This window comes from Fusarium phalaenopsidis (genome assembly GCF_050370095.1).
Source record: "Fusarium phalaenopsidis strain FUZ10S chromosome Unknown contig_32332, whole genome shotgun sequence".
In the NCBI taxonomy this organism is placed as follows: domain Eukaryota; kingdom Fungi; phylum Ascomycota; class Sordariomycetes; order Hypocreales; family Nectriaceae; genus Fusarium; species Fusarium phalaenopsidis.
This window is the reverse complement of record NW_028145391.1, coordinates 3,306,301-3,326,601: the sequence shown is the minus strand read 5'-3', so window position 1 is coordinate 3,326,601 and position 20,301 is coordinate 3,306,301. Positions and strand designations below refer to the sequence as shown.

Below are 20,301 nucleotides of genomic sequence, written 5' to 3'. Positions count from 1 at the left end.
CCAGTTTACATAATTGTCCAGACCCATTCCTCCAAGGGATCCCTGTTCTGCACTACATGCGGGGTTCTCCACGATGCTCCTCCCCCCCGTCATCATCGTCAACCGATTCTCTCAATGGAGCTGCGAGGAGTTGAAATGAAACGTCCGACGCCGGGCCTCGTGCGTTCTTTTCGCTCTTCTTGCCGGCCGTTCCCGGTTTGACTTTCAACTTGCTCCTCCAAAAGAGGCAACCTGATGCGTGCCTTGTCTGCTGATCATGGGCCCAGCCACTCAATGTTGGTTGCACAGCCGCTGGGGTCGTGACTTGACTGTGCCGCTCTCACATCCATTGTCGGGGTTTTATTGCTTGCGTCTGCGTCTAAACGTGGAGAATCATGCGTCGTCTTTCCGCCTCCCCCAGAAAAAAGGAGTTACGAAAACCAAGTCCCGAAGTCCGAGGTGCAGATATTGATGTTGGGCGTGGCAAGTTTAAAGCAAGACAGACAGCTCTTGAAGAGTAAAGAAGTCATCAATTGAATATCATTTCCAAATTCATTCCAAAAGACTATTAAAGAAATATCGCTCGTAATAAAATGTACAACAGCTGGACCAGATGATCGATCCCATGGCTGTGTATGTATGTATGCATGTGCCCATGCCCAACGCCACAACACCATCTTGTGCTTGATCTAGGTATCATCATCGCTAACCCGATGCAACTCCGTCATTAAGACTTTTTTGATATCAAATCAAATCAAAGCGTCGGCTCCAGCTCCATGACTTCTTGGAACCCCCGGGCGATCACGTCCAGCTCCTTCTGCGACGGCGCCACGCAGGGTCTTCGAGGCTCGCCCCCGTAGCCAAAGTAGTGGCCCAGCGCCGCCTTGACGCCCACGAAGCCCGTCTTGATGGCCGTCCAGTCGGCCTTGGCCACCTGCGCCTGCAGCTGTCGGGCCTCCTTCCAGCGCCCTTCGTCGGCGAGCTCCATGATTCGCACGCATGCGCGGGGGCACAGGTTCGCGAGGCCCGAGATGGTGCCGTTGGCGCCCACCGCGTGACCCTGGAGGATGAAGTCTGCGCTGCCGCCGCCAACGAAGAAGCCCTCAGGGCAGTCGGCCACGATGCGGGCGAGCTTGCCAGTGTTGCCGCACGTCAGCTTGACGCCCACCACGTTGGGGTGCTTGGCGATGCTGAGGATGGTGTCGGATGAGAGATCGCGGCCAGCAGCGGCGCCGGGGAAGTTGTACACGAGAAGAGGGATAGGGCTCTTTTCGGCCACGTCATAAAAGTGCTGCACAACGAGGTCGTCGGGGAGCAAGCCGCCGTAGTAGCTGGGAGGGAGAACCAGGGCATGAGTGGCGCCCGCCTTGCCGGCGTCCTCGCACAGCTGGGTCGTCTCCTTGGTGCTCTGGGCGCCGCAGCCGGCGATGAGGGGGATGCGAGCGCCGGTGGACTCGTGGAGGATGGTATCCCTGGCGACGCGGATGATGGCGGAACGCTCAGAGTGTGAGAGGTGAGCACACTCGCCGTTGGAGCCGTGGACAACGATGCCAGCGACTCCTGCTTCGAGGAGCTTGATGATGTGCTTCTCCAGGGCTGGGGAGTCGACCTCGTCGTCGGGGGTGAAGAAGGCGAGGGTGGGGACGTAGACGCCGTCGCCGAGTCGTAGTTGAGGAGCTTTTGGAGAACCCATGGTGGGAGATGTGAGGAGTGTAGCAGGCATGAAGTCTGAAGTGAGATGTGATGTTGTATATGGATGGGGGGATGTCGTCGTCTTATACGCAACAACAGATGCTTAGCGGATACAGGCAAGACAGGGAAGTAAACAAGATGGTATGATAAGGAAATCTCGGCAAACAAAAGGGCGTCAGCTGCTCTTTTATGTCCACGGCAGGACCAGGGCGGCCCTTGGAAGAAGGACGGAGTTGGAATGGCGGCCTTCGTCATGAGGCTTTGCTTAGCCAGAATCCAAGCCTTGGTCTAAGCGGTGTCAACTCGGCAGATGGACGCTCACACGAGCCAGCAGGCGCAGACAGGGGGTCCTTTGGCGTGGGGGTTAGCTCTGATCACCAGGAAAGCCACCGGATGCCTGGGTCAAGCGGGGGAGGCAGAGTCAAAAGGCCACGCCGTCCTCCGGCCGAGTGCCTCCGGGCCGCACCGGGAATCGCCAGACCTGCTCGCCCGAAGACCAGCACGCGCGCGAAGAGGAAAGAGAGGACTGGGCAGACCGCCCGATGGAGTCTCCAGTGGGGGTACCAGTTGTCGACAATGAGCCCACAAATGTCGGGGACGATTCTCGTATGTGTGCGTGTAAGCCGTAAACAAAGGATGTACAAGCACGCGGATGACCTCGTGAAAGTGCCCAGAACGATAGGAGTGCGGACGCAGGCATGCCAATGGTTACACAAAGCTGAGCCGGACTGTCTGACTTGCGTAAGAAGGAGGCTTGACAGGCAGCCTTCAGAGACCGACGGCGCCCTCCACCAACAATCATGATCAGCACGACAGAAGCAGGTACCGTCCGAGAGCGACGTCTCCTGATCAAGGCTCTCACCCTCCAAGTTCCGAAACTGGTCATTGTCGACGCAACGCAACTCTGTAGGCGCCCCCCGGACCCAGAGCCCGCCGTCCCCTAGGCGTCCAATGGACCGACGCCCATTTTCCTTAATTGACCAAACAGAGAGCGTGTATATCAGGCAAGGTCATGCTGGGGGAGGGACCCCCACGCCTTCTTCTCCCAGCCAGCGCCTGGAGAATGTGGACGCGCAGAGCGTCAGCTCCTCTGGTCGACCAATGACAGCCCTGAATTGACACGCCCAGCTTGCTTCGCTTCCCTGGCCTTGGGGCTTGTGTGTAACTTGAGAGGTAAAGGGGGGGAGAAGACTAGCTCGGGGCGCATGGGTGGTCTCTCTGCCTGCGCCGGACTTGATACCAGGCATGGAAGAAGGAAGCAAAAACTGCTAGGAACGGTGAATTTGTTGATTGAGAAGAGCGTGGGGGGTTCAGATACTTGAAGGGTTAAGTACTTTGATGTAACTTACGATAATGGCGACGCAACACTCGCCACACTTTTTTCCCAGCTTCTCGAATTGAACATAGATCAGATCTCGCGAGATGAATTGAAGAGCTGCCATTGATGGAAGAATGCCAGAAGATGCCATCTTCAGCCATGTGATATGATCGACCACACCTGCGTCCTTGATGGATGGGCTTCCGAACAGACCGAGGCCCGTGGCCATGGGACAAGAGCCAGACGCCACGGGCCACTGCAGCCGGGGCTCCTCACGTGCTGCCCAGAGACGTGGGGGGTTCTGGTCTTCCATCTTGCTTCGTTCCCTTCTCCAAGATTGCAGAGAGTTGATGATGTCGGATTTCTTCATCCAGGGCCCTTGCCCATGCCTGTGCATCTCGCATTCCATGTTCCGGTACTTACCCTGGCTCCTTTTGCCGGCGGTCAGTCCATCTTTTTGCGACAAAGGAATCGTCAGGCTGTGGAGATTGCGTGGTGCAAGATTCATGGTAACTGCAACGCTGATGACATGACTACCAGTTGATCAAGTACCGAGTAGAGATGAATCTACAAGCCTATCTTACACTACCTCCAAATGACCATGCAACTTGCTCAAGCCATCTGGCCTTCCCCGCAGGCTTTCCCTGATTATATTCAGCCTTGACTCGTTACAGCCTTGACTCGAGCGGCTGCACGGATCCTTTGCGAGCCCGGGGAAGTTGGGAACTCCGACTAAGCCCCAGCTAGACTCGTCCGCCGAGTCGGGTCCTCCAAGCAAGATACCCGGCGTACCCCGCGACGCCTAGCAGCGCCAGCCTCCCCACCGCCGAGAGCAGGTTGTCGTTGGCCCTCGCCCTGCTCTTCTTTATCATCCTCTTGCTGTTCTCGCGGAACATCTCGCGGTCGTTGAGGCGGGGGAACGGCGCCTCCACCATCTTGCCCGTCTCTGGGTCCTCGATCATGGGGATGGGGACGCCCAGATACTCGCACAGCGGAGCCCATCCGTCCGTGATGGTATACTCGATGCGGCGCTCGGCGGGGATGCGCTCACGGAATTCATCGTACTGCGCCTTGTACCATGCCAGAGCCTTGTCCTTCTCCTCACCGTGATCGTACTTTAGAATATACTGCCTCAAAGCCTTACTATAACCAGCCATGTTACGCAGACTGGTATCAAACATGAAGGAGTAGATCATGGACAGCTTCAGCCCCAGACCCTGCGGCTTGGTCATGAGATAAATGCTGTTGAGCACACTGTCGTACCACTCCTCCGGGTCGCGGTTCAGGATGACCACCTTGGCCTCCGGGTACGCCTCCGCGAGCTCGGCGCCGAGAAACGCGGCGGGCGCATCACACACGGCCTGACAGTCGCCGAGCAGGCGGTCATAGTCGGCACGGGTAAAGGTGCCCCGGCCGGCATACTTTGCCTCAAACGCCCGGACCCATTCCGGGGCCTGCGATGTGTCCTGGATCATCGAGTGCATGTGGTAGCAGTCGTGGAAGCCCAGCTGCCAAAGCGCGCTGCGAATGCCTGCGGATCCGAAACGGGTCAGCTCAGATCTCTGTTTCCCTCTTTTCCCCCTTATCTTGACTGCCACACACTGGTTTATCCATGCAAGGAAGACGTATGGGCTGCCACACATCCAAGGCACACCCCTTTGTGACACCCCCGGGCATTGCGTGATTCGGTGAGCGGACGGTGAAACCTACTCAGCGTGCCTGTGCGATGCACGCCGCAGACGATGACGCGCATAGGGACGATGCGGTCGGGGAGTATAGCCACAGACCCCTGAGATCTCTTGGTAGGTGAAGCCATGATTGTGTGCGTAGTATACGGAGTAGTGCGTTGTTTATGCCGAAGATGGGGCGATTACGACGACGGGAGATTGTTGAGATCTGCCGGGTAGGTATGGATGTGCGTAAATAGTAACTAGTTAAGGAGTCAAGCGGTAGCGGGCGCGCTTATCGCTGGGCGTCTATCTCCCGTCCTGTCTCGGTGTGGTGTGGCGTTGAATGACTCTTGTCTCCAACTCACCTTGATCATCGATAGGTTGTTGATATCAATAGTCGCGAGACGAGGACCCAGTAAAAAAAAGTCAAAGGTTTCCATTTTTGTTTCTTGCTTACTCACTCTCCTCTATCTGCGCCTCGATCCAGAGGGCTCCAGTAAAGGAGTCTCCTCCATAACGGTCGCACTATACTCGATACACTCTTGAGACGACAAAATCTCTTTCCAAGAATAGCCATCCAGGCAACGACGAAATTATCTAGAACATGATAGCTTCTGTGCTAGCTCGAGCTTAGATGCCTCCATCTCCGAGCTATTGGGCACCTGAAGTGGATGCTCCGGAACGGCCGGTCCCGGATAGAGCTACTCCGTCTCCTCTGTACAGATACAGCCTCAATCAATCTGCCATCCCCTGCTCTTGGCCCATTCACCAAGAGCCTCCATCTCTCACACTAAGCTTTGGCATGTGATGATAAAAAAACGGGAACAAGGGAGAATTGGGAAAACCGAGATATGGGTCTGCAGGGGGATCAACTCAGAGCTGTCATGTCCCGCCGGTTGATATGCAAAGAGCTGGTGAGCTTGTCATTACGCGTTAAAACAACAGAAAACCTGCCCACAGCTCTCGAATACGAGACGAGACGAGACGTCAGGGCAGGAATTCTAAAGCGGAAGTCCGGACACCATTGCATCATCTGAGCGCCGAGAAAAAGATACCAGTATCCGCGACTGCACGTCAGGATGCACGTCCATCACATCAATCTAGGAAACCAACAATGCCGATCAACTGCCAGCCGTGCATGTCGCTGGTGTTGACGACAAATCTTGAGTGCGTGTCGCATTGTCTCAGGGCACCCATCACCCTGTTGATCGCTGCAGGGCTGCAGCAACCAACCCAGCACTTCCCGTCCCCTGGAGCACAGGGCAGTTCGCGGCCGAGGCGGACGCCGTCGCGGTCCGCACGTGGCGCTGAAGCCGCTGTTGGATGGGTTGGTTGGCGGCGGAAGAAGCCCGCTGGAAGCCCAGGGGATCAGGGCAGGGCAGCCCAGGGCCCGGATCTTGCAGTACCAACTGGCTGGGAGAGGGCAAGATTTTCCTCATCTCTTGCGTGTACCCCCTCCCAGAATGGGTAATCCGAGCCCGTCATGATAAAAACTGCAGGTTTTTGACTTTATCCGAGCCAATCTAGAGGCAGGGACCAGCCATGATGAGACAGGACGGGACCCAAGAACGGACGAGACTCACATGGTGCCAGCCGAAGCGAGAGAACGTAAGAAAAGCAAAATCATGTTCACCGGGCAAGTTTCGGCCGAGCAGTCATAGAGGAAAGAGAGACTTTGCGGCTTGGGAGAAGGGTGACTCAATTAACCGGGTTAAAACACCACGCCGAGATCGCCAATGCATTACGAAGCCAACCTAAACACCAGCCCACGCGTCAGATAACGACAGCAGGACGGGCCAGGTTCATCAGACGGGAGGCGAAGCACATCATTATCATACATACATACCTCTTATATGATTTCATCACATCAATGCCCTCCACCAAAGCAGGTATGCTACCTGTCGGAGCCTCTCTCGGCGACCCACAAAGGTCCTTATCACACACCTTGCCCAACAGGACAGGCTTGCTGGCTTTATTTTCAAGTTTTTTTTGCCCCCAGGAACCACCCAGAAGAGGCTCCATTTTTGCTCCTCTCGCTCCGGGGCGAGCCCAAAGATCCATCCAGAGTAGGGAGCTCGACGCGCCCAACAAGAGAAGAGAAAAAGGGTCTCCCCCGTCGATCGACGGCCATGAATCCTTCTTCCTTTAGTTTCTTAGCAGCCAACGCTGAGAGACGATCGTCTCGGGGTTCAATTAATAAACCCTGACTATTTCCCACCTTAATCCTTTCATCCCAAGTGTCAACCGATTCGGCCGTTGACTCGTCCACCCCCATGTCGGCCGAACAGAACGACAGCGGCAGCGGCAGCGGCAGCGGGAGCGGCAGTGGGAGCGCTCGGCCGAGCGAGGTCCCCACCCCCGTCCGCAAGGAGAAGAAGCGAGTCGGCTTCCACGCCAGCAGTGACAGCTTCGCCAGAGGAGGAGGAGACCAGGCCGGGGCTAGTCGACATCGTGAGGATGAGGTCGTCTTCTCACCTACCGGGTCCCCGAAGCTAGCCCCTGGAGAACTACCGCCCAACGCCCCAGACGCCTACGAACTAAGCCTTGCACTCACAAAGATATTGTCCGCCGAGCAGGAGAACAAGCGTCGCCAGCAGGAAAAGGACAAGGCGGAGAAGCTGTCCCCTGGAACCCCAGACCTCGCCGGTCCGAAGCGTCCGAGGCCGGCATTGAGGAGAAACACCAGCTATGACGCCCCCCAGGATCGTGAGATGGCCGATCTGGCAGAGTCGCGGGCGAGCGAGCGGCAACTCAGATCCATGACTGATGCTCGCCAGAGAGCTGATCGCCTAGCCGTGTCAGTGGGAAGCTACTCGGCTCCGGGGTCCAGGCGTGGCTCAGTTGATCTTACGGAAGTGCCATCGACCCAACCCCTGGTTGAGGACTACGAGAGTGACGAGGACGATATACCAAAGAAGACGACAGCTATCGACGATGGAGGAACCTACTCTACCTTGCGCCAACGAGTACCGAGGATAACCTACGATACCGAACCCTTCAAGCACCATACCGATGCGGAGAACCTCGTCAGATCTCACAGCCGTAAAGGGAAGCGAGATTTGTTTCATCAGCAGCCCAGTGGACAAGCCTCTGGGACTGCAACTCCTGTCCTTGAGCAGAACTACGCTCACGACTATGTGCCACGACCAGACAAGTATCGTGGAGGCATTCTTTCCTCCCTTCTCAAGCTGTACCATGATGATCGAGGAGCTCCAAGCAGTGGTTTCAACACCCCTCAGACACCTGGAACACCTCTCATGTCCCCTCGTCCTTCACCTCCAACCTCGAGACCTGCCTCGGCCATGGGTATCCCTCTTCGCTCACCACCTCGCTCCCGACCCTCGAGTGGTCTATTCAACTATCACAAGTCCCGCAGCTCGACATCGTCGCTTGCTTTGACTGAGCTTATGAAGTCGTCTTCTATGTTTGCGGTCCCAGCTTCCACAAACATCTCTGACCAGTGGGCCGAAAAGCTCAAGAAAGAACAGACGCCGCCTCCCAAGAAGCGAGACAAGGCTCGCATCACCATCCACATTGCCGGCATCATCCAGCGTCACCGCTACCTGTTGAAGCTATGCCGTGCACTCATGATGTACGGCGCCCCGACGCATAGACTGGAGGAGTACATGACCATGTCCTCCCGAGTCCTCGAGATTGAAGCCCAGTTCCTTTACCTACCCGGCTGCATGATCATCAGCTTCGACGATAGCACCACACATACTACCGAGGTCAAGCTCGTCCGTGTTCCCCAGGGTATCGACCTAGGGCGTCTCCGTGACGTGCACAACATCTACAAGGAAGTGGTGCACGACAAGGTCGGGGTGGAAGAAGCCACTAAGCGTCTGGACGAGGTGATTCTGAACAAACCCAAGTTCAACATCTGGCTCCGCGTGTTCCTCTACGGCGTTGCCTCGGCTTGCGTCGCCCCCTTTGCTTTCCAGGGACGTTTCATCGACTTGCCCATTGCATTCATCCTTGGTGCCATTGTTGGAATCCTCCAGTTGGTGCTGGCTCCTAGCAATGAGCTGTACGCCCATGTGTTTGAGGTTTCGGCTGCGGTTGTCACATCCTTTCTCGGACGAGCCTTTGGTTCCATCAACAACGGCGAACTATTCTGCTTCAGCGCTCTAGCCCAGAGCAGTATCGCCTTGATTCTCCCCGGTTACATGGTCCTCTGTAGCTCTCTAGAACTCCAGAGCGGCAACATCGTCGCCGGAAGTGTACGCATGGTGCACGCTCTCATCTACACACTGTTCCTCGGCTATGGAATCACCATCGGGGCCTCCCTGTACGGAATGATTGACAAGAACGCGACGAGCTCGACCCAGTGCAGCGACCCCCTCGGACGGGAGTGGTATTTCCTCTTCGTCCCTGGGTTCGCCATGTGTCTCTGCCTCATCAACCAAGCCAAGTGGAAGCAGACGCCCGTCATGACGGCCATGGCCCTGGCGGGTTTCTGCGTTAACAGCTACTGCAGCGAGTACTTTGGAGGAAATGGTCAGATCTCCAACATGCTTGGCGCTCTCGCCATTGGCATCCTTGCGAACTTGTATTCGAGACTTGGAAGACATGCTGAGAATGGTTGGTTGGACTTTGTCGACTGGTGGAAGCTCAGGGTTCGGCCGAGATACACCAAGAAGAAGCTTACCTCGGATACTTGGTCTCTGCCTTCAATGTCCGACCCCGAGTCGCGACCCCAGTCTCCCGAGAAGCCCGAGGAGAAGCCCCGGAAGGTCGGATACAGTCTTGCCGCCGCCGCTATGCTCCCCGCCATCTTCGTCCAGGTGCCGTCTGGTCTTGCAGCAGGCGGCTCTCTACTAGCCAGTATCACCACGGCGGACGAGATCACCAAGAACCCGAGTGGCAGCAGCGACTCGCTGGGCAATCTCGACGGAACGGCGTTCAATGTCTTGTTCAAGGTTATTCAAGTCGCCATTGGAATCAGTGTTGGTCTGTTCCTGAGCGCCTTGATTGTGTATCCTCTTGGCAAGAGGAGGAGCGGTCTGTTCAGTTTCTAAGAGATGACTCGAACTCAAAAGTGCTTTAATTGGAAAAGACGGAAGGGCATATCCGGAGTGTACGACGACGGCCTAATAATAAAGGGGGGGTACGATATCGGGAATGAACATCGACCCGAGACAGGATATTACAAAACCAAGAGATGGGATTACAGGAAATTGGTCTTGTTTTTGTTTCATTTGGAGTATACTGGGGTAATTGGGAAAAGCGAGCGAGCGATTGGAATGTCTTGATAGTTTTCAGTTTTGGCTTACACAGCGATCTTTTCTTGGAATATCTAGGGATATTAATGATTGAACTTTTGAAGGATAAGCAACATCTAGAATATTAATAATTCTTTTGTTCCTCGTTTTCAACATCAGCTTGTACCTTGTACCTGACGTCCTTTCTTGGATATCACATGTTGTGCTCCCTCTACGATACAGTGACGTCACCTCGAATCTCCAAATCCTCACATTCCACCCCAAGGTTCGATGAAGCAAATCTACACACCTTCTCGAAAAACACGGCAAGATCCTAGACCAAAACTAAATCTATACTCTAAAACGTCTCTACACTTGTACAAGCAAAGTACCAACAATCGGTATGAAGATTCGCTCCTCTCGCATCTCGACTTCGATAGCCAAGGCGATATGTCGCCGCCACGGCACAACAAAGTCCAACATCATCCGCGTCATCCTCTCTTTTTTCCGCCTTTTCAAGCTTCTCCTCTCACGGTTTCGACCTGTTGATTTCCTCGCTCTGCGAAAAGAAGTTTGGAAGCTTGACGAGGATGAGTATACTGCTTCGTTCCAGGAGCAGCAGGATGAGCCGAGGACGCATAGGAAGAAGGGGCAGGATCCTCCTGCGCAGCTTGTGCCCATAGGTGATCTTGGGTATAGTGGTTCGACTTTCTTTACTACGCCCAATGACAAGTATCTTGTCAAGTCGCTTCCTCGGCGTTTCGAGCATGCCTTTTTTGCGAGGGAGTTGCTGGATCCTTACATCGGACACATGAAGCACCAACCTCACAGTCTGCTCGTCCGCATAACGGACCTTGTGCGTGCCCCTCATGCGTCTCTGGGCGGTATGCTAGGTGTTGCACCCACGCACCACATCGTCATGGAGAACCTGCTCTTTGGCAGACCACGGGACCAAGAGGGTGATGGCTGGGAGACGTACGACCTCAAGCCAAACGACTACTTCTTCCCGGAGCGTGACATCGCTGACGGAGCCTTGGTTCCCGACAGTGTCATTGAGCGTCTCGTCGACGAATTCCCAGGAAAAGTTCGCGTCACGCGCGAAGCCAAGGAAGAACTCACCTCCCTCCTCTTCGCCGACTCAGCCCTCCTCGCATCCCACAACGCCGTCGACTACTCCCTCTTCCTAGTACGCTACCCCTGCGGAACCAACGTCCCAACCGTATCTTCCGATGCAGGTGCATGGCGAAAGGGCGTAAACGACGTCGAGGGCAAGTGGACGTACCGATGCGTGGTGCTCGACTTTTTCTGGGCAAAACACACGCTGCACGCGAGGACGCTGACAAAGGTGGTCAAGATCTTCAACAAGGTTGCTCACAAGGGGCCCATGAGCATCACGGCGGATCCGGCAGAGTATAGGGAGAGGTTCATGAAGATGGTGGACGAGATGGTTGTTGTGGAGTGATGTCTGTATTTGGGAGAGGTAATACCTGGGAGATCGACTCAGACAGCAAGCAAGCGGTGTATGATTGAGTTTTCTCTATTTTCAGTATTCAAATTCAAAAGCTTCTTAATATTGATTGTTGTTCTGGTCCATTACCATTTTTCCATAACCACCGAGAAAAGAAATTTGAGCCCTTGGGACAGCAAAACTAACACACCTCACCCTCAACGACTCAAAATAGTGCATTCCCTTGGCAAAGAGTTATAAAAGAATTCAAATAATATTATCAAAATTTCCATCGTCCAAAGGAAACCACGCAAGCCAAGATGGGCAGTATTTGTGGCCACGAACTTCTCTGAAGTGATGGTGCCATAGGGTAGGGGTGAGGCCGTGATCGATCGCCACCTCCACGCCATCAAGGCAAAAAAAGAGGTCTTTTCCACAGGCGATGCCGGTGTAATTTTATAGCCTGAATTGATTCGAGATGCCGCTATAAATTGCTCGTCTACTGTTCTGTCACGCTCATTCTGGGTCGTGGATAGCAATCCGTCGTGTCTCATTTTGGGTATCATTATTCCTCATCTGGTTATCCAGCCCTCAGACCCTCAGTCAACCACCTTCAACATGTCATACGCCTTGTGGCTAATCGCCTTCTTCACCACCTTAAGAGGGTCCATCTTGGCCTTCTTCTTGATTGGCTTCTCTGTAACATTGCCATCCTCATCCTTGTCAACAACCACTTCATCCTCATCTTCCTCCTCTGGCTCCTCAAAACCACCTCCATCCAGGAACACCTTGAGCATTCCCTGCGAGTAACCACTGACGAGGCAAGTTCCCTCCTCCTCTGCAGTAACGGGCTTGGGCGCCGTCGTGTCTCCCCACTCCCCCGAGTAGCCGGCTCGCCCACCAGCCAGGTTCCAGAACACCAGCTCTGGCATCTCGTAACCAGCATCTTGGTACTTGCTCTTTATCCGCTCAAATGACGTGGTCCATTGAGCGGGTTTCTTCGACTCCTCGTCCCAGCCATAAGACTCGTTTCCACATGCGGCATCAAACTGCATGTCACTGAAGACAAAGACACGTTTCACCATGTCCTCCTGCTTCAGGTTGTTCTTGATCGCCATGGGGAGAATGAGATCTTCGAAAACTGCCACAAAGTTTGTGTTCATGCCCCATTGCGAAGACAGCATGTTCCGGTACTTTTCTCCCAAAGGCTTGGTGAGGTCGACTTGTTCGACGGTGGGTTTGGAGCTGAATGTGATGAATGCCCCTGAAAACGGAGGCTTCGCAACCTCTGCAATCAGAAGGGACAGACCAATGGCCGAGTCCATCGGGGTAGTGTTGTCGGGGAAGTTGGGGTATGTCATACTTCCAGACACATCGCAGACGGCGATGCAAGACTCGAGAGTGCCCGAGTCTTTGATGCGCTGTACCAGCGTCTTCCACTGCCCATCGACAACCTTGGCTTCGATCTCATGGACCTTTCGGTCAACAAGATCGCGTGCGCTGTTACCCCCGCTGCCCGAGCTTCCTCCTCGCACCTTTTGAATCAAGGTAGACGGCAGCAGGGTTGCTCCAGAGATGTTGGCCTTTCCTTCGGCGACCTTGTCGATATATGTGCCAAAATGGTTCATATCCTTCTCGATGAAAAGCTTCGAGTATTGACTCATGGCAAGAGAAGGGACCCGATTGTACTTGATGTTGTCGAACTTTTGGAGTGTGATGTCGCGTTCGACAACCTCGAGATGCTTCCGAAGAGCGGATGTATCCTTACGGTACTCTTCGCGTGCGAATCGGAGGTACGTCTCTCGGTCATCTGTTGGCGAAAGCCGGTTGTCCTGGATAGAGTCGCGTGGGTACAGAATCTCGGCAATGGTACTGACAATGAAGGTGTGCCTGTCGTGAAAGTGGTCGTGCGAAGGAGCCCACTTGCCACACAGCGAGATGGTACGCTTTGCCTTTGCATCAACTCCCCGAAGGATACGAAGGTCCTTTTCCAGCTGCTCCGCGAACAGTCGGGCGATGGTCAAGTACAGGGCACGATACACTGGATCCGTGTTGAAGGCCTTGACTGCCGCCTCGTAGCGGTTGTCTCTGGTCTGCCGTCTAAACTCCTTTGGAGGCAGACTAGTCTGTTGCTTTTGCTCCTTCTGCTCCTTCTCCTCATCGCTTTCCATGATACGTCCTCTCCGAGTGCGAGCTCCTCCGCGGCCACGGCCACGGCCACGACCTCTTCCAACTCCACGACCTCGAGTCTTTGTAATGCTCTTCCCTCGGATAATGCCAGGATTCTTGCTGTTGAGAACGCTCTTAGGATCCGAGAGCCCGTCGAGCTTGTTGTTGGCTGCCAGGGCAAGGATGTTGAGGAGATCCTTCCAGTAGCCATGGGCCACCCCGTGCTTGACATCGTACTTTGTGGGGTCGTCCTCTTCCTTCACTTCGACAACCACCGCATCGTCTTCGCTCTCCTTCTTGGCCTTCTTTTCGATGACTGGGCGGCTCAACCACTGGAGATTGGCGACGAGGGTTGCGGGGTGGTTTTGTGCCAGCCACCCAGCGCAGCGGTAGAAGCTGACTCTTGAGCTTTTGCCCAAGTGGATGGAACGGGCATTGAAGATGATCTTGAGGGTATCTAGAGGATCTGTCTTCCAGGCGGCTGGGAGCAGTTCCGCCAGGCGTGGCCCAGACACGACCTCCTCGAGTTCCTGGAATAGGTCCACGAGGGCATCCTTGGTAGAGCGGTATGCAAGGTCGCTGTTCTCGGTATGCATCATGTTCTCAAGGTTCCGAGGAGGCTCCTCCTCCTTCTTGCCGTAGCTGACTAGACCTTCCATGAATGGATTAGACTCGGTGTCAGCCTTGGGCCCCTCTGTTTTGGCGTCGTGCGAGTCAGTTTCTGTGACATCCATGGCATCAATGTCCTTCCGGATCTCGCCTGTCGTGCTGTTGGAGACAAGAGTGAATGCCTCTGACTCGCCAGCGTCAGTCATGGCCTGGTCCTGACCAGCACCAAGATCTACTGGGGTCTCGTCATGGCGACGACGAAGCTCCTCCCGGAGGAAGTTCTCGAACTCTGCCTGGGGCTTCTTCAAGGACTCGTGGAAGGGAAAGAGGACAGGGTACGACGGCTTGAGGAACCAGGCCTCCTGAGATTCGGTGGTTGACGCCATGATGGATGAATGATGGACAAGTCTTGGACCACTCGAGGTGTTCGCTTGCTGAAGAGGAGAGAATATCAGTGATGAGGACGTATTGGTCTTAATATAGCTGGACGTTGTGGAGATTTGTGAGACCTGAGAGAAAGGTTGGGGGAGCTGGGCTGATGTCGGTCAGTGAGTCAGCCACAGAAGGTAGGTACTATAGTAGGTACTAGCGAGGTACTTACTTTGTGGAGGGACGGCTCTCCGCTTCTGGTAGTCAACGGGTAACGGCAATATGGCTTGTCCAAGGTTCGATCTCAATCCAATGGATTTCTGCTGTTGGTAGCGAATTCATGTTGGTTGACTTCAGGCTGCTGCATGCGGCTGAGGCTTGCTGCCTACGGGTCGGCTGAAGCCATCCACAATGCCACCCCCGGTGAACAGGGCTAATGCCTGTTGGTTAGCGGCTACACAGGATCGCCAGATGGGCCTCAATGGAGCATCCTTGGCGAGCCATTGAGCAACGTGGAAGGAGCTTGTCTGTGGGGTTGCCAGGGTTTGGCAGGGATCGCGGCCGCTTGAGTCACCGGGGAAGGTGGAGCTCATGTTGGACGCCGTCCTTTCTCACGTGAGACATCCCAAACTCTCTCTTGACCACATCCCTTCCGAGGGGCCAAGGACCAGGTTCTTTGTTCTGTTGACGTCAAGTTTGTCTCTTCGAAACATGTGAAACCAACCGAGCAGCTGCATCGTCGAGTCGAGGAGTCCCAACCAACGAAGTCAACCAGTAATCCGAGTCGTCTTAAGCCCAGGTCTGTCTGCCCTGGCTGCCAACAACTAGTTGGTGCTTGAAGCCCCTATGTCCCTCCTCCCTTGCATGTTTGCCTTTGTTCTTTCGCATCTTGAAGCCAGCAAGTGCTTGTGGTCTCTGTATGAAGGTCGGCGAGTATAGGCGATCATCGAGTATAGGTGATCGTGGAGTATAGGGGATCTTTTCGAGGCCTTTCTGGATGCCTTTCTGTGCGTCGTTATCCGTGCTCCTTTTCGAAGTCTGGTTAGTAGCCGGCCATTTCCATCATCCAGGTACTAGTTCTTGCCCTTGAGAAAGTGCTCGGCAGTTGGGGCAAGTCAACGAAGCTGGTGTCCTTGAATGCCCTCTGCTTCATGGTGGTAGGTGCAAGTGCCAACTCGAGATGAAGCAAAGAGTCATTGGTGGTGTTTGACGAACCCAAGAGCATGCCCAGTCCTTCGTGCTCCGGGCTTTCCGCTTCTTCTCTTCGAGCGAAGATGCTGCTGAGCTCTGGCGCCCCCTTTTCAAGTCTTGTATCGCCTTAGTGGGCACAGTCTCTACCCCCTTGCGCCGATGCGCTGTTCGTGCGGCGTCTCCTTTGTCGGAAGGACGGCGTTCGGTCTGTGGTCTGGATCGTGCGAGCGGACGCGTTCTTGAGATATCGTCGGATCAAGTAAGGGATGAATGTAAGGTAAGGATGGATAGGGTCGATGTGTGGATGGTGTCGTGTTCTTTTTTTTTTTTTTTTTTTTTTCGTGAGGGTGCGACGTGTCAAAACACCAAGGATCGGTGGTCGCGATGCTTGCTCTGCCAGTGCTAGGCCAGCATAGTTTCAAAGCAGCATGATTTCTGGCGAAATACAGCACCCTGTTTGCAGCCTATGGACGATACTCCTTGCATGCTGTATCATGGATGATCTTTCTGCAAGCACATGCACTGGAGGATGAATAGGGGATCATGGTGGGCTAGGCCCTTAGGTGGCGTGGGTTCGGGACGATGGTGGAAAAGAGGGGTGGACATGCGTCGGGGATGGCATCAACCACAACGGACGAACAGTGCAGTGAGCGACGGCCATGCGGTGCATGCAGGATGTCGACGACCTCACTATCGCACTATGATATTTCTACCAGTAGGGAAGGACTCCCTGGTTTACAATGCTACGATGGATGGGTCTTTGCCGTCTGCGACTGAAACTCCAAGAGCAAGATGAAATCAGAGATGGAGAATGACGCCGCTCGCAGCTGACGACTGCTCCATGGCGGGATGATTACGGGTTGGTGGAATTACTGATCTTCGTCCTCACGAGGAATCATCTGGAAGTGTCCCCTAGAACGGGTGGGCCTCTGCCACAATGGATATCACAATGCAATGGCCCAAAGGGACCATGATGACGGATGGCATCACCCTCCTGGCCACTCCAGAGACCCCTCAGGGGGGTCACGGGAGTTGATACTGGGCTACGAGCTCTGAAGCCTGCAGTTAGTCAGCTAATGCCCTCCCCTACGAAGCCCACAGGCCCTATATATCTCAGTTGCCCTGGTGTTAACGTGGACTCCTGAAATATAAGGCAGAGCCGCCGTGTGTTTGTGGGCGTTCACGGTTCGCGGCACGCGTCTTGACCTTTTGTTTTTCTCCCGCCTCCTCTCCACCAAAACTCTCCCACCCTCACATCTCCCCGCACCACCTCTTCGCAACACACCACACACAAACCTCTTTAGCCCTTCTCGCATTCTCACCTCGCTCTTCAATACTTGATTCTCACTCCCACTTCTATCTAACGCTCACGTGTCACCTGTATAGTGTACGCCCAAGATGCCTGTACTCGACACGCAGGGCACTGCCCATCCCTCCCCCCCCCTCGATGAGGGTTTCGATTACTACGCTGGACCTAAGCTCTTGGACATGGTTGAATTCAGCGATGACAAGGAGTGGGTAATGAAAGATGCCAAGGACAGATTGAAGGTGCTTGCTGCCTTGTGCGAGGTCTACCTCCACATTACCGCCATCCAGCCCGCAGATTTCGCTGGTCTTCCATCCGAGAGCCTGCTCACTTTGAATGAGCTAATGAATGATATCGTCCACGATGTCCACGAGCTCGGCAAGTCGAACAACCTCGCGGCTGTAAGTTGTCACGCCAACCCTAGCCTCGAGGCGTAGACATCTGAAGATACTGACACCATCCCGACTCAGTTTGATTTGATCGAGATGTCCCGCTCCCGTTCTGCTGATGAATTCAAGGAGTTGGTTGAACACAAGATCAGAGACCTTGAGATCCAGCGCGATGTCATCAAGGGAAAGGTCGACATGATCCACGGCCTCCGCGAATTCCAACTCGTAAGAGCACAACCCTTTCCTTTCTTCTGTTCCCTCCCCATTTCGCCTTTCAGTTTCTGACCTTACTCTACAGGCCCAAGAGGAGCTCGAGTCCGAACAAGACTGTGATAGCAATGTCGGACCTCACTCTCTCTCCTCCTAGGATGAGGAAGACGAGTTCGAGATCGTCGCTGAGCCTGTGGCAGTCCCCCGTGTGCCCAAGGGTGACTACGAATGGACCCAGGCGGTCATCAACAACAAAGGCCCAATGATCATTCTAAACAACCTGCCTACCCGTATTACATACGCGCAGGTAATGGAAGGTGTCACTGGCCTAGGCGGCATCAGCAGTGTTCTCGTCAAGCCGGAGCCAGCAGGGTCTCGAAAGGGCGCGTGCTGCGCTGCTCTACACTTCAACAACAACAAGGCCGCCAACGCCTACATCGACTTCTTCAAGGAGAAGCCTCTCTTCTTTGTGGATCAAGAGGGCGATGTCCACAAGGCTCGCATGCTCTACTTTCAGGCAGCGGCTCCATCGGACCATGACCCTCAGAGCTCTGTCTCTGGCCGATGCTTGGACTTCAACAACTTCCCTGCCAAGGCCGTCTGGGCCGCCATCAAGAAGATCGGCATCTCGCATATCGTCCGGGTCACGTTTAACCCTGACGCCTCCAGTGATGTTGGCGAGCTCTCAGTGGAGATGACCGATGCAGTTAGGGCGTCGTACGTCCGCGATGCGTCGCTTGGAGAATTGCCCATCCCCGGCTTTTCAGGCCGTGCAGAGGATATTTCTGACGGACTCTGCGAGTCTGACTATCCCCCTTCTCATATCCAGAACCGCTACGCCAACGTCATACCCTACGTGGAGCCCAACTACCTTGACAAATGGAACCAAGCTCCCTACAACACTTGGGAGCCTCCCCGACCCCTCCAACCCGAGTCGTACGTCCGCATGATCTACCAGGCCACGCTTCCCAGGATCCCTGAAGAGGTGAGACTTCGCCCCGAGATGACGCTGGGTAGCCGCACGTACACCTGTGAGGACGGATATGTCTACAAACTGTCCACGGGATACCCATCCTCCCAGATAGAAGTCCGAGGACAGGAACTCAAGGTTCTCCAAGCTTTGACCCTTGGCAAGCATGAGTGGGCCGACTTCTGGAGAGAGCTTGCGCTGCAACAGCAGGTTCTCAACCCGGATACCTACGCCCACATGGTTGAGCATCGTCGCCTGATGGCGGAAGGCCAGATCACCTGCCCTATTGACTGCTACGAGTGTGGTCCAAACCTTCGAGACTCGCCTACTCCCCTTCGCGCACAGATGTACACCCAGAGCAGCGATGAGGGTTTCATGCACGGGGCTTGGCTCCACGGCGATGATGTGCAGATACGGCTCTCTATTCCTCCAATGACTCCCCAGATGGGCCAGATCATTCGATACGACTAAATCCAACTCTCACTTCTACACATGTACGCTGGTCTCGGAATGACAGGACAGATGCTCTCTCGCGAGATGCAATGTCTAGACATCAATCGACCACGCTGAGATGGATTTGTGTCATGGCTACACTTTCGCACTCGAGTCTTTGTTGGCTTCGGCCTTTGACTCTCGTGTCTCGACTTCGGTAAGCCCTCTTATGGGTTATGATCTTCTTCGGTTTCTCCTCCACATCTGAATCTCGTTTATCGATGAACCCACGTCTCTACAGCAGACGGAACTGCACTCGCCGCAGTCGTACCAAGAAACGCCACTTGGTCTCTCTCGTTCACGATTCTCGTTTTCAGCTGTTGTTTTTCGGTACTCGTCTATTCCCGACGAACATCTCGCCTTTACGGCAGGAAGCCTGAGGGCAGACAGCATGCTGTGGTTCAGTTCTCAGCTTTGCTTCAGCCCTCTTTGTCTTTCGGATCTCGGGTTTCGTTCTCGATGAGCTCGTGCCTTTACGGCCTGTACTACCTCCCCGGGTAGTCAAACTTGATGGGATTAAGTTCTCGGTCTCGTTCAGTTCTCGATTAAGGACTCACGACTTCCTCTTCCTTTACTTTTTGTGTCAGAATCTCAACCTTTCGACGAACTCGCGCCTCCTCAGCCTGTACTACCTTCACGGCAGTCCTCTACCTCCCCGGTAGCCAAACTTGATGGGATTAAGTTCTCGGTCTAGTTTACAGTTCTCGAAGATTGATTTCTCGGCCTTCTCTTTTCCTTGTTTTTCGGATCTGAATCTCGACTCTTCGACGGACACGTGCCTTCACGACAGTCACTGCCTCTCTCTCGCGGTAGACACTACCTTTACGGTAGACGTAACTGGGATTAGGTTCTTGGTTCTCGGTTCCCGATCTTTCGACTTTCGATCTCGTCTTTTCATTTCGCCATTTTGATTTCGCCTTTTCGATCGACTCGTGTCCATACTATAGTAGACACTGCAAGGTTATCGTCTTAATATCGGCATTCTCGTTCGTCTCTTGTTCACTACGACCGAATCACAAAGGTCTAGACGAGGATGATCTCGGCACAGATGGTTGACATGTTCCCATCTTCAGTTATCGGCCTTCAGCGCCTGTTTATTCATGTTTGGGAATCTCTGCTCGGGATGGAATGGGATGGGAAGCGGGTTATTATACCAGTCGCTAGGGCATCGAGGTTTAGTGTATCAATTCGTTGTATGGAAATTTTTCCTAAATTTGGGGTATCTCAAATGTCATGTGCGCCGTGACGTGAATGTTTTCAAAGCCAATACCGCCCTGCCTGCCCATGTC

General features: G+C 54.3%; 6 protein-coding genes across 6 annotated transcripts; 3 read left to right on the top strand and 3 right to left on the bottom strand.

Moving 5' to 3' along the window:
* Positions 1-733: 733 nt before the first annotated feature.
* LRP88_14040 (dihydrodipicolinate synthase family protein) lies at positions 734-1,702 on the bottom strand (the record flags this gene model as incomplete). The annotated part of the gene is made up of 1 exon (XM_083250392.1): positions 734-1,702. One exon carries the CDS (start codon positions 1,700-1,702, stop codon positions 734-736), a length of 969 nt encoding a protein of 322 aa, XP_083094726.1.
* A 2,030-nt stretch (positions 1,703-3,732) lies between these two features.
* LRP88_14039 (P-loop containing nucleoside triphosphate hydrolase protein) lies at positions 3,733-4,805 on the bottom strand (the record flags this gene model as incomplete). Its single annotated transcript, XM_083250391.1, has 2 exons — positions 3,733-4,520; positions 4,700-4,805. The coding sequence occupies 2 exons, from the start codon at positions 4,803-4,805 to the stop codon at positions 3,733-3,735; spliced, it is 894 nt and encodes a 297-aa protein (XP_083094725.1).
* Positions 4,806-6,932: 2,127 nt separating this feature from the next.
* On the top strand, positions 6,933-9,677 carry LRP88_14038 (uncharacterized protein; the record flags this gene model as incomplete). Its single annotated transcript, XM_083250390.1, has 1 exon — positions 6,933-9,677. The coding sequence occupies one exon, from the start codon at positions 6,933-6,935 to the stop codon at positions 9,675-9,677; it is 2,745 nt and encodes a 914-aa protein (XP_083094724.1).
* A 586-nt stretch (positions 9,678-10,263) lies between these two features.
* On the top strand, positions 10,264-11,322 carry LRP88_14037 (phosphatidylinositol phosphate kinase family protein; the record flags this gene model as incomplete). The annotated part of the gene is made up of 1 exon (XM_083250389.1): positions 10,264-11,322. One exon carries the CDS (start codon positions 10,264-10,266, stop codon positions 11,320-11,322), a length of 1,059 nt encoding a protein of 352 aa, XP_083094723.1.
* Positions 11,323-11,906: 584 nt separating this feature from the next.
* On the bottom strand, positions 11,907-14,471 carry LRP88_14036 (DUF2828 domain-containing protein; the record flags this gene model as incomplete). The annotated part of the gene is made up of 2 exons (XM_083250388.1): positions 11,907-14,147; positions 14,205-14,471. 2 exons carry the CDS (start codon positions 14,469-14,471, stop codon positions 11,907-11,909), a joined length of 2,508 nt encoding a protein of 835 aa, XP_083094722.1.
* Positions 14,472-17,043: 2,572 nt separating this feature from the next.
* LRP88_14035 (uncharacterized protein) lies at positions 17,044-18,991 on the top strand (the record flags this gene model as incomplete). The annotated part of the gene is made up of 3 exons (XM_083250387.1): positions 17,044-17,352; positions 17,422-17,565; positions 17,708-18,991. 3 exons carry the CDS (start codon positions 17,044-17,046, stop codon positions 18,989-18,991), a joined length of 1,737 nt encoding a protein of 578 aa, XP_083094721.1.
* Between the last annotated feature and the right edge of the window lie 1,310 nt (positions 18,992-20,301).